Consider the following 12309-nt stretch of genomic DNA (forward strand, 5'->3'; position numbering starts at 1 on the left):
AGCACGACGCAGGATAGGGGTGCGTGGGGAGTTGGGCACGGCGGCGATGTAGAGTGGGGCGACGCGGACAGCTGCACGGCGCAGAAAAGCACGGAATGACGTAAGCAAGTAAAGAGATATTTTTGAGAGAGACGGGGGACACGTATAAAGAGGCAAGCTTGTTGGGCTAATATAGTAACGCGCAGGCCCAAAAAGGTGGCGTCCGGTCGGTCGGAAGCCCGCCCCTGAGCATTACCGTTTCTGTTGTGCTGAAACCTGCAAAAAGAGGCCAGTTCGGCTGAATCTCATGGAGGCCCATTTTGATCAGCGATAAACTCGTCATGTTGCCCACGGGCCGCGGCCCTGGTGAGAACTAGGCCGCTGTAAGTGTTTGGAGAAGCGTCCCTGGGCTGGGCCGATCTCTGGCGGTGCACTGTGCCTCTGCGACACTGCTCCACCTACTGGCCGCAACACGGAACGTAACCAGCTGCTACGTCGAGCAGGCCGGCTCGAACTCGGCCAACGCCAATTCTCCAGACCACTCAGAAACGTTCCAATGTGGAGATGGAAATTCACGAGACACAGGACAATGAGCCGAGCCACACGACGGCGCAGACGCCGCCGACGATCGGCCGGCGACCAGATTGGCATGGACATCCGTTGGTGGCGCCGGCCGGCAGGGCCTTTCCCGTCAAACCGGGCACCAAAAGTGCTGTGCCACTGCCACACCACCAAACGTTGCGGGCACATCCCACTGACAAACCGGGCCCACAAGCTGCTGATACCCATCCATCCGCCAACAACTCCGGTTCCGGTCGCCGTCGCGACTCACGCTGCCTCCTCGCTACCCGCTATACTACTATCTACGCCGCCACGGCACCTCCCATGAGATGAGAGCCGCAGCCGCAGCAGCAGCAGCAGCCACATCCACAGCCGCCGCGCTCCTCGCCCCAGGTCTAAAGCTCTGCGCGGGCCGCGCGCGCGTCTCCTGCCCCTCCCGCCTCCCACTCTGCCGCGTCGCCGTCATGGCCTCCGCCCCCAACTCCTCCTTCCGCCCGGAGGAGGCGCGCTCCCCTCCCGCCCTCGAGCTCCTGACCCCGCCGCTCTCCAAGGTGACGCCCTTCCGGTTCGGATTCCTTCGGGCTTGGCTTCTGATGCAGGTCGGGGCTTTGATCTGACCTCGTGCCGAGTTTTCTTCTGTGACCGCAGTTCAAGGTGGCGCTGTGCCAGCTCTCGGTGACGGCGGACAAGAGTCGCAACATCGCGCACGCGCGCGCGGCCATCGAGAAGGCGGCCTCCGACGGCGCCAAGCTCGTGCTCCTCCCCGTGAGTCTCTGATAACATGCCTTATGTTACCATCTGTTCTGATGGTATTGATGTCTGGTTGAATTCCAAGCGGAACGGTATTTCGGTTGATATTGATCGCGTTGTTGTCTAATCATTTGACGATTGTTCATGGGTGCGTCCCTTGTCCACAGTATTAGCTACACTCATTGATGGCTACTGTCGTCCTCTGGCAGAGGAGTGCATCATTGGACATGGGGTAGTGTTCACTGTGCTATTTCCATGAAATGCTACATAACCAAGCTAGCTATTCCTGTGGGCCGATTAGTGATGACACCAGGATTGCAAACCTTTTTTTAGCTAAAAGCATAAAATTCATTATGGAAATGACAGTAAAGCAAATTTTCAGGGGTGGGTTGGGCTGTGGTAGCATAAATCCTGGTTCGGGTTTGGACACAACTCAAGTGTTTCATTCAACAGCCAGGTCTTTAGGTTTAGACATTAGTAAATTTCTCACCTTGTTCATTGTAAATTTGCACATATATGCATATTCTCTTATAAGGCCATGCTTCAGAAATGTTATCTTTGCTTATGTTGGTTCTTGCATTGACCTGCAGCTATTTTTTATTGCCTGTAGGAGATATGGAATGGTCCGTATTCAAATGACAGTTTTCCAGAGTACGCCGAGGACATTGAAGCTGGCGGAGATGCAGCCCCTTCATTTTCAATGATGTCGGAGGTTGCTTGCAGCTTACAAATCACTCTTGTTGGTGGGTCCATAGCTGAACGTTCTGGCAACAACTTATACAATACATGCTGTGTCTTTGGTTCAGATGGCCAGCTTAAGGGTAAACATAGAAAGGTATGTTCAAACTTCTTGTAGCTGGAGTACAGTTTTCCATTGCACTATATTTGCTAAGATTAGATTTGATGAGAAGCTATGGTTTACTGTGTAGACATTATCATGAGAAAATTGTATATACCAAATTAATGTTGTATCCTATCCCCCATCATGCCAACACTCTCACGGTGCAACTGGTCATCACAACACGCCAAAGAAGTGGTTGGCTGAGCCAGCCCGGGTTCGAGTCACGGCACCAGCTTCTTAAGATGAAAATCAGGGGGACATCTCTCCCCCTAGTCAAATCTATCCCCCATCATACCAGCTCCCAACAGTACCTCAATGAGTCCAGCCTCATCATGAGCACTGAACATGCCGCAGTGCTGACAGATGCATATTAGATCATGTCCGTGGCATTTATGCCTTCTTTTACTTTTGAGTGTGATCAATAGAGTAGTAAGTTTGATCACATTGTGGTCGACACTGAAATTCCGGTTCTGATTTGCTTGCTCCCGTCATATTTATGCCCTCTTTTCCTTTCACTGTGCTCTATGAGTAGGAAGTTTAGTTCATTCCTAGTGCTTTCTGACAATGAAAATTTGTGCACCTGCAGATCCATCTTTTCGACATTGACATTCCAGGAAAGATCACTTTCAAGGAATCAAAGACTCTTACTGCTGGGCAGAGCCCTACTGTTGTAGACACAGGTTTGTCCAATTAATCTGCTGTCTACAGCTAATGAAGCATGTATGATAAGAGAATATCAGGCCATCCATTTTTTTATTGCAAGCCTAATATTTGGCTATCCATGTATCTCTCATTTTGAGTTTAGGTCATTTGAATTGGGTCTTACGAGTTTGATGACTGGGATAGTTACATTCAAGCTATAGCTTTCTATATACTATGTTGGTGTTACTTAGTTTTATGATGCCTTTTGTTTGTGTTGCTTAAGTCTTGCTTATATTCTAATGGCATTGTTGATTTCTTTTTCAGATGTCGGGCGCATTGGTATCGGTATATGTTATGACATCCGTTTCCAGGAATTAGCAATGTTGTATGCTGCAAGAGGTACGAGTTCCTCGTGTTTGTTTTTCAGTGTAGTGGTCTCTGTTAAGCTGTAACTTGATGAAGTAAAGTATTATACTTCTTAAAGACGCTGTGGTATGTGCCGTATTTGGACCATGTCATCTTCTGACCTACTTGACATGTAACATGGATAGACACTTAGTCTCAGATTCTTTTCTGTTTGATTAAAATTTTCAGATTTTCAGTTATACTAACAATTGTGAACACATACTTACAGCTTACTACTACTATTTTCTGATAATTTGAAAAATATTGAAACTGACGAAACAGACTTAGCTCATTTCACTAACTGCAGGTGCTCATTTGTTGTGCTATCCTGGTGCATTCAACATGACTACTGGACCACTGCACTGGGAGTTGCTGCAAAGGGCGAGGTAATAAATGACTTTGAACCTCAAGTTTTGGTAATTATGCAAGGGAAATATAGCAAGATGAACTGCTCGCTACTTTTATTTGTGCAAAACTAGTCAAAACCTCGATCAGAACTCCTCATAATTCTTGGGGGGTAATTTTATATCTGAAGCCTGAACCGTGACTAGGGGCTCATGTTGGGTTTCAAATCTAGCCTACCCCAACTTGCTTGGGACTAAATGGCTTTGTTGTTGTTGTAATTTTATATCTGAAATGTCTCCACTACTTTTCTTTCCCATGTACTAATGACATCATTTCTCCAATGCCAGAGCTGCAGACAACCAGGTATACAGCGCTTCTTTGTGTGCTGGTGTTTCATTTTCCTTGACTTCAACTTTCATTTGGCATTTGTTTTGCCAGTTTTATGCTTTAGAGAATGTTAATCAACTGTTTGGTGCCAGCTGTTTGTTGCAACATGCGGTCCAGCTCGAGATACCAGTGCAGGTTATGTTGCTTGGGGACACTCCACTCTTGTTGGACCTGTAAGTTGACCTGAGATTTCCATTTACTGCCCTTTAGTTCTGTCAGTAACCACTAATTATCTAGCTTCCAGACTAAGACTCTGCACCACCACAAAGCTACTTTTGTTTCTGATAAAACCTCTTGTGATTTTTTGCCAACAATCTGAAAGCTGTACGCTAGTAAAGATATGTCACACCATAACTAACCATTTGCATACTGCTAGTTTGGAGAGGTGATTGCAACAACTGAGCATGAGGAGGTGACTGTAATAGCAGATATTGACTATTCACTGATTGAGCAGAGGAGCAGAGTGAAATTCTAGGCTTCCAGTATAGTCTTATATATCGTACCTTTGGTTGAATGGGGTCATGCAAATCTTCTCCAGGCAATTTCTTCCTCTGCAACACCAACGCCGTGGCGATCTCTATCAGCTGGTAGATGTCCAGAGACTGGGTTCTCAGTAGCGAGCCTGGATGCAGCTGTCAGCCTGTGACGAAGCAGAAGAGCAGTTGACTCTACTTCGTTCGTGAGATGCATGTCCATGCCCTGTCTACTGTCCAGAGATCGATCAACCTGATGTGTGAAGGTGGAGAGGACGGAGTAAGGCGACTATAATTTGTACCTTCAGTGTAAGTGTCTCAAGTTGCCAAATAAATTGATTACTTGAACAATAACAACAACAAAGCCGTTAAGTCCCAAACAAGTTGGGATAGGCTAGAGTTGAAACCCAGCAGACGCAATCAAGGTTCAGGCACGTGAATAGCTGTTAGCACTCATATCTAAGGTTAAGTCTTTAGGTATATTCTATCCTTTCAAGTCTTCTTTTATTGTCTCTACCCAAGTCAACTTCGGTCTTCCTCTGCCTCTCTTCACGTTACTATCATGGCTTAGTATTCCACTACGCACCGGTGTCTCTGAAGGTCTCCGTTGGACATGTCCAAACCATCTCAACCGGTGCTGGACAAGCCTTTCTTCAATTGGTCCTACCCCTAATCTATCACGTATATCATCGTTCTGAACTCGATCCCTTCTTGTATGACCGCAAATCCAACGCAACATACATATTTTCGCGACACTTATCTGTTGAACATGTCGTCTTTTCGTAGGTCAACATTCTACACCATACAATATAGCAGGTCTAATCATCGTCCTATAAAACTTGTCTTTTAGCTTCTATGGTACTCTTTTGTCACATAAGACACCAGATGCTTGACGTCACTTCATTCACTTTGCTTTGATTCTATGGCTAACATCTTCATCAATATCCTCGTCTCTCTTAGCATTGATCCTAAATATCGAAAGGTATCCTTCCTAAGCACTACTTGACCTTCCAAACCGATATCTTCCTCCTCTCGAGTAGTGCTGAAGTCACATCTCATATACCCAGTTTTAGTTCTACTGAGTCTAAAACCTTTGGACTCCAAAGTCTGTCGCCATAACTATAGTTTCTGATTCACTCCTGTCCGACTTTCATCAACTAGCACTGCATCATCTGCGGAAAGCATAAACCAAGAGATGTCCCCTTGTATGTCCCTTGTGACCTCATCCATTACTAAGGCAAACAGATGAGGGCTCAAAGCTGACCCTTGATGTAGTCATATCCTAATCAGGAAGTTATCCGTGTCTCCATCATTTGTTCGAACACTAGTCACAATATTGTTGTACATATCCTTAACGAGCTCGACGTAGTTTGTCGGGACTTTATGTTTGTACAAAGCCCACCACATAATATTCCTTGATATTTATCATAAACCTTCTTCAAGTCAATAAAAATCATGTGTAGGTTCTTCTTCTTCCTATAATGCTCCATAACTTGTCTTATTAAAAAAATGGCTTCTATGGTTGACCTTCCGGGCATGAAACCAAATTGGTTCATAGAGACCCACGTTATTGCTCTCAAACGATGCTCGATAACTCTCTCCCATAGCTTCATAGTATGGCTCATCAACTTAATTCCCCGGTAATTAGTACAACTTTAAATATTCCATTTATTTTTGTAGATCGCTATCAATATACTTTTCCTTCACTCGTCAGGCATCTTGTTCGATCGTACGAAGAAAACCTCTCTCAATGAAACAAAGATAAACGAGTGATTTGCTCCGATTTCCCTTTGGGCCCTACCTGTTTGAAGTTTGAACTAGCTTGTGCGCGACCTAGAGCTGATGTGGCAATGGATCCTCCCATTTGTTTGGCCATCAGCACTTCAGCAGCCACAGTACTAGAGAAACTTGTGAACTATTCCCATCGTTCTAAATTGTAGATCTTTGTGCCATTGCTGAATCGATATCTATCGTTTCGGACTCACCAGAACATAGATTTTGTTTGCAATTTCTTGAGCATGTACCTATCTTCCACCAAACTGACCATCTCTCTTTCAGAGTTGCTCATATCCCAAAAAGTTTGAGTGTGAGTGTATACGTGTCTAGAGAGGAACTTCACCTTTTCTGTGACTCCAATCCGCCTGCCCCTGGCGGCCACCCCCGCGCCACCGCCGTCGACGTCGGCGCCCACCCTGGCCTTGGCACCCGCCTCCTCCTCCCCCTCCCCTCCCCTCCCCTGCCCAGTCGCGCGCGGGGGACAGCACGTGCGAGGCCGCTGCGCCATTTCCGCCGTCGGTGGAGCCGGATCCGGCACCCACGACCCCCATGACCAGATCCGGTGGCCAAGGCCCCATCCCCGCCTCTGGGTGCCTCTCCACCTCCATGGGCTTCTCCCCAGCGTTATGGCCCGCTGCCGCCGCCGGCTGCATCTCGTGCACCCTGTGAATTTGGGCATCAGCAGATCCTGGACCCGTCGATGGATCCGGTGCCCTGCTCCGCCTCCAGCCACCATGGCTCGCCCCTCTCTCCCGATGCCGCACCCTTCTACCCTAGCGGTGCATCGGAGGGCTGCTCCAAGTTCCGTCGGTGGGCGGACGATGGCTTCCGCGACGACTACGACGACGAGCCCACGCTGATGGCCTCACCAACTCCCTACCTCGACGCGGTCCGCAGGCCGTAACCGCGGGGACCTTCTCCGGTCAGGGAGCCGGTGCCGTCCCAGGCTCCCGCTCTAGGGGGCAGTCCTGGCGGTGGTCGCACGCTTGCTAGGTGCTCTTTGCGGTCTCGTCATAGGAGGCAGCAGCGCGATCCCTGCGGTGCTCCTTCCCGTGGGGAGAGGATTGCGGGTGGCTCTGGCGTGGCCCGGCGTGTGTCGGCTCACCTCAGACTCGGAAAGCGATTCCCCGAAACCCACCGGCGCCGCTTCTCCGCACCCGATGCGGATCTTGGGTGCCGCAAGCACAGGCACAGGCGCAAGGGAAGGCGTCACCAGCCTAGTCGATCAGGCGCGAACGAGGCTTCCGTGCATGGGCGTCGTCGACCAAGGCACGCGAGGCCGAACGTCGATCCTAGGACTCATCGCTCCGTTCCGACGACGGAGACCCGGGCTATGGAGCGGATTTCGGTGCACCAGCGGCTGGGTCCTCGCTGCAGGTCCACCGCACCTGACGCCGATGTGCCAACACGTCAGGCCTAGCTCCCGGCACACCCCACCGTCTCCTCGTCGCACCCATCGCGTAGGGCATCTCCGGCGGATGCGGTGGGGTTACTACACAACCGGCTTGGCCCCTACCGAAGGGCCTCCTCGCCGGATCGTGATGGGTGGCAAGAGGTGCTGGGCGTCTTAGCCTCGCAGTACCATCGTCAGGTTTAGCAGGTTGTTGCCAATGACCTCCGGGGTTGGTGTCATCGACATCGTCGCCTCCAAGACACGCTACGCGACAGGTGCCTCTACTGCTTGTCATACACCCACAGGGTTGCCACCTGTTGTCTGCCGCCGAGATGCCTGCACTGCCATGAGTTACATCACCTGGCCAGGGACTGCAAGCGGCCTCGTGCTCGACCAGTGGACGGTGGTGGTCAGCGGCGGAGGCCTCCTACAACTGCTGGTATACGCGGCCGGCCACGACTGCTTGCCCGGGACCTTACCCCAGTCACTCGGCCACCCGCCAACGGTGGTCCGGTGGAGGCGGGTACTGTAACACCCCGGTGTTATGCCTGCATTTAGTCACTGCAAATCATACATATCATGCATCATCAAGCATCCTAATCATACATGCCTAATCATGTAAATAACAATTGAAACACTGCTTCGAAACAATTGAAACATGTTGTGAAACCTGAATGTTGCATACCTTTGTTAGAATTGTTTTGCCCTGATTTTGCTTGCTAGGATTAGTAAAACATGTTTGGCTACTATTGTAAATCATCTAGGATTATTTAGTCCAATTTTTGGAGCAAGGTTTGTATTCAAATTAATTCAAAATTTTGCTTCCAAAGTAATTTCCCGAAAATTAGGGTTTTGAGTTAAACATGGATTTTGATTTTACAATTCAAAATCTAGAAAGAATTTGGCTGTGGTCATAAAAGCAAAGTTGTAGAAAATTAAATTCTAATCAACTTTCATTTTTGGTACATTTTCAAAAGATGTCATTTTCTTGCTCAAAATAATATTTGAAAGATGGCATGTAAAAATTCCTTGAAAATATATTTGGAAAAGGACTTTTTCTCCTTCGTGGGCCGCCGCCTCACTTCTGGCCCACGGTCGAAGTCGGCCCAGCCAGCCTCCCGCGCGCGCCTCGCCTCGCTCGGCCCAGCCCAGCGCCGCGTCGCGCCTGGCCTGCCTCCGCGCGCCTGCCCGCTGACGCGCCGCGCCGCGCGCCCGACCACGGCAGAGCTTGCCCGCCGCATGGCGGCCATGCGCCGTCGACGCCACCGCACGTCGCAGCCGGCCTGCGCCCGCGCCCACGCGCCCGCCTACACCTGCCGAAGCCAGTGCGCTCGCTGGCTCATTCCCGCGCTGCCTCTCCTCTCCGCCAGAGCCAAGCGCCCCAACTCTGCCTCTCGCCGCGCCCACGCACCCGCCGGCGAAATCCGCCGTGGCTCCTCCACCTCGGCCAGCAAGCACGCGCTCGCAGCTCCGCCTCGCTCTCCTTCAAGTCGTGCTCGCGTTTGCGCCGACTGCCGAGCCCAGGTAGCGCTGCCTCAAGCCCCGCCACCGACGGCCATGGCGCCGCCGTGCTCGGCCGCCATGGAAGTCACCTTCCTTCTCTTCTCCAGCCCCGCCTAGCTACCCTACCGCATTCGCCATCTTCTCGCACATCGCATGCACCCGCTAGCTCGCCTTGTCTCGGCCAGAGATGGCCGCCGGCCTCGTGGCCGAGCCGCGCCGCCGCGCCAGCGCAAGCGCCGGCGTGGCCTCTGCCTCAGCCAGCCAGGCCGAGTGGCCGTGGGCCGACGCCCTGCTGGGCCGTCTTCCCCCTCCCTTGCGCTCGGGCCGCGCAGGCCAAAAGTGGCAGTGGGCCGATGAAATCCAGCGGGCTGGCCCAGTAGCGATTGAATGAATTGTTTTTCATTTTTCTTTATTAATTGAAAATAGAAATGGTTTGGAAAATGTTTGGGTACTCAAATTTGCTCCAAATCTGTTGAAATAAATTTGTCTAGGTTCCTTATCATCAGATCTACTTGGGAAAATTATTGCATGTCATTTTTGGGATACTTTTCTGTAGAACTTTATTTAATCATGTATATTGCTGATAACTTGAAAAATGTGTAGAAAAATCTATAGGCTTCAGAAAAATATGATTTCCAAGTTTGTTAATATTATTATGTAATGTACTTCCTAGGAAAAATATGTTTCATACATGTGCTGTGGGAAAATTTTGAGGTGTAGTTCAAGTGCCTTTAATGGCTGATTTTTGTTATTTTAGCTAGAGAGCAAACTTTGTATAAAACATACATGTGATAATTTTTGTACAGTCATTGTATGCTATGAAGAACCTAGGAAAAATACTAACTTTGTTGTTTGACACTTTTCACAGTTCAAAGTATTTTTATGTTCATAATCCTGCCATGCCTTGTCATTTTTGTGTAGACTATTTTACTTATCCAAACGCTATGAAAATTTTATGGTAGTCTACTTAGAGTAGTACTATGCTACTGTAATTTTCTTAGATTTTTATAAGCACCAGAAATATAGGTCGCTGTTGTAGCCCTAGTTTAAAATGAAATAAAATAATCATCTTTAATGCAAGTTAGTTAATAATGTTAGCTTTGGTGTATCGTTGAAGCATTTAATAAGATGTGTTGACTTAACATATTAGTAGTAGAAGAGAATGCAGTAGATGACATGTGCTTGTAGTATATTTTCTTGGATGATGTTGACTATCTTGCATTTAAACATATCCATTGTATTCATCTCATCCGATGCACCGATTGCATAAGCACTTACGCACATTGCATCATACAGGATCACAAACCGAGAACCCAGTCGTCATACCCGAGGGGCCCGAGGAGCAGTTCGAGGTGCAGCCGCAGGAAGTGCCAGAAGCCGACGAGGAGGACGTTGAGGAACTTCCGGAGTGCCCCGATCACCGTCTGAGCTCCTTCGAGAGAGGCAAGCCTCGGAGCATTTTCTCCCGGTTTGAAATTATTTAATTAAATGCTTTACTTTATTTGATGCATTACGTTCAGGAGTTGTTTGCAACCGTTGCTGCATTATACCTTGTTTACCTTTGTTATACTATATCCTTGTTACCCGGGTATTCGAAGTCGAGTCAATGCTTAGCTAGCTTAGACCGGTAGAAGTCGGGTGATTTCCTGTCACCTGCGAGCTATAGGTGGTTACCTGGATCTGCTTGGATGACTATGAAGTCATGGTATAACTAAGTGTTAAATGAAATTGAGACCGGACGGAGACTTGCAGAGTTTTGGACTGTAGTGTTTCCGTCTGTGTCAATTAAGGACCGACCGTTGTTGGGCCTCGAGTCATGTTGAACGGATGCCTTACATTTAGCTGGCCGGATAAAGTACCTTCCGACCGCGAAGCTGGGAGATTATTCGGGCCGAGTAGATTGCCCGCAACGCACTGTGCTGGAGCAGGTGTGGTAGGACACGGGGGCGAGATGATAAGACCAAAGTGCAGTCGGTCGGCCCCCGGGTACATGTGGTTCCTGGCAAACTCGAGATTCCTGGATAGTTGACTCGGTGATCAATATCTCACTTTAGCGGGTGAGTGAGGTTTGTGTAAGGAATAAATCACCAGCTGGTTAGGAATCGATTCGAATCGCCATCGCTCCTGGATAGTGAGCACTTGACTTGAGTTACTTCATCGTAGTAAATGTTTATGGAACACTTAGACAGTTATAATGAATATGACATTATGGAAGTTGTTTAATGATCATTGGTTATCATTATCTGCTTAATCACATGTTTGCTCTAGTTTAGGTGCAAATCTAGTCGACAGGTTAATAATAATTAACTTGACAATAATGCTTTTAGAAAGGTTCTTGAAATGCTAAAAATGCTTCTTTTGCAAATGAGTCAGCTACCCTACTATAAAGCCCTTCATAATCCTTGGTGTCATTTATTTTCGGTTATGTCGGGTAAGTCTAGCTGAGTACCTTCTCGTACTCAGGGTTTTATTCCCACTTGTTGCAGATGGGCAGATGTATTACGGCTACTGTATCAATTGCCTTTATCCTGCGATGGGTGATGCTTAGGACCATGGGCATGGTCATTCCTTACGTCTCGACTGATGCTTTTGTTGGAGATGATCATTCGCTGGCACTGTATTTAAACTCCGTGTGAGTGTGTGTGTGGTTTGAACAAATGACTTCCGCTACTTTTATTCGAACTTGTTTTGTAATAACTATGTTTAAACTCTGATGTATCTGAGATGCAAACTTTTATGTAATATGTGATGGTGACCGCTAAACTTATTACGATCTTGGCTGGAATGGAAGTTGGTTTGAAATCCTTCGTGATTTCACGGACTACCGGGTTATACGGGCTTAAGTTTGCTAAATCGTCTGCTCTGGCGGATGATTTTCTTACTTAATTTCGTATAATTGGTCGGTTCTGTTACAGGTACAACCGCGCCTGCGTTGTCTGCTCCAGCGTCTGTCGGCCGAAGGCGGCGACGGCGGCGGACGAGACACCGGACACAGCCAGTGCTACACAACACCGACATCCACGGCGACGATGTAGTCGACCGCGGCAAGGCTACCGGCAACGCTGCGGCGTCAGAAACCACTGCACCAGCCGGCTGTGCTACTAGGGAGGGTCACTGTGACCCCACCAGCAGCTTCGTTGCTCGGCTGGCGGACCACGGTGCTTCAAGTGGCACTGGTGAGACTGTGCCGGACAGCGTCGTTACTGCCAGCGACGGCCAGCGACACCAACGACGAAGGCGTCTAGGGAGGTTGG

At 48.8% G+C, this 12309-nt stretch overlaps 1 protein-coding gene across 7 annotated transcripts; it reads left to right on the forward strand.

Moving 5' to 3' along the window:
* The first annotated feature begins 783 nt into the window (after window positions 1-783).
* On the forward strand, window positions 784-11827 carry LOC136506322 (omega-amidase, chloroplastic-like). Of its 7 annotated transcripts, none has more exons than XR_010771555.1 (10): window positions 784-1091; window positions 1189-1305; window positions 1901-2125; window positions 2718-2811; window positions 3098-3172; window positions 3486-3564; window positions 3871-3886; window positions 4003-4083; window positions 4449-4692; window positions 10352-10488. XR_010771555.1 is itself a non-coding variant. In XM_066501325.1 (10 exons), the coding sequence occupies exons 1-9, from the start codon at window positions 870-872 to the stop codon at window positions 10481-10483; spliced, it is 1041 nt and encodes a 346-aa protein (XP_066357422.1). In that variant the 5' UTR covers window positions 784-869; the 3' UTR covers window positions 10484-10498; window positions 11542-11826. The 7 variants fall into 7 exon arrangements, 6 of the variants coding, with proteins under 6 accessions (XP_066357422.1, XP_066357425.1, XP_066357423.1 ...); XM_066501325.1 differs by lacking the exon at window positions 4449-4692 and adding an exon at window positions 11542-11826 and having other exon boundaries at window positions 10352-10498; XM_066501328.1 differs by lacking the exons at window positions 3871-3886; window positions 4449-4692 and adding an exon at window positions 11542-11827 and having other exon boundaries at window positions 10352-10498.
* The last annotated feature ends 482 nt before the right edge of the window (window positions 11828-12309 follow it).

Source organism: Miscanthus floridulus, chromosome 1, assembly GCF_019320115.1.
Source record: "Miscanthus floridulus cultivar M001 chromosome 1, ASM1932011v1, whole genome shotgun sequence".
In the NCBI taxonomy this organism is placed as follows: Eukaryota; Viridiplantae; Streptophyta; class Magnoliopsida; order Poales; family Poaceae; genus Miscanthus; species Miscanthus floridulus.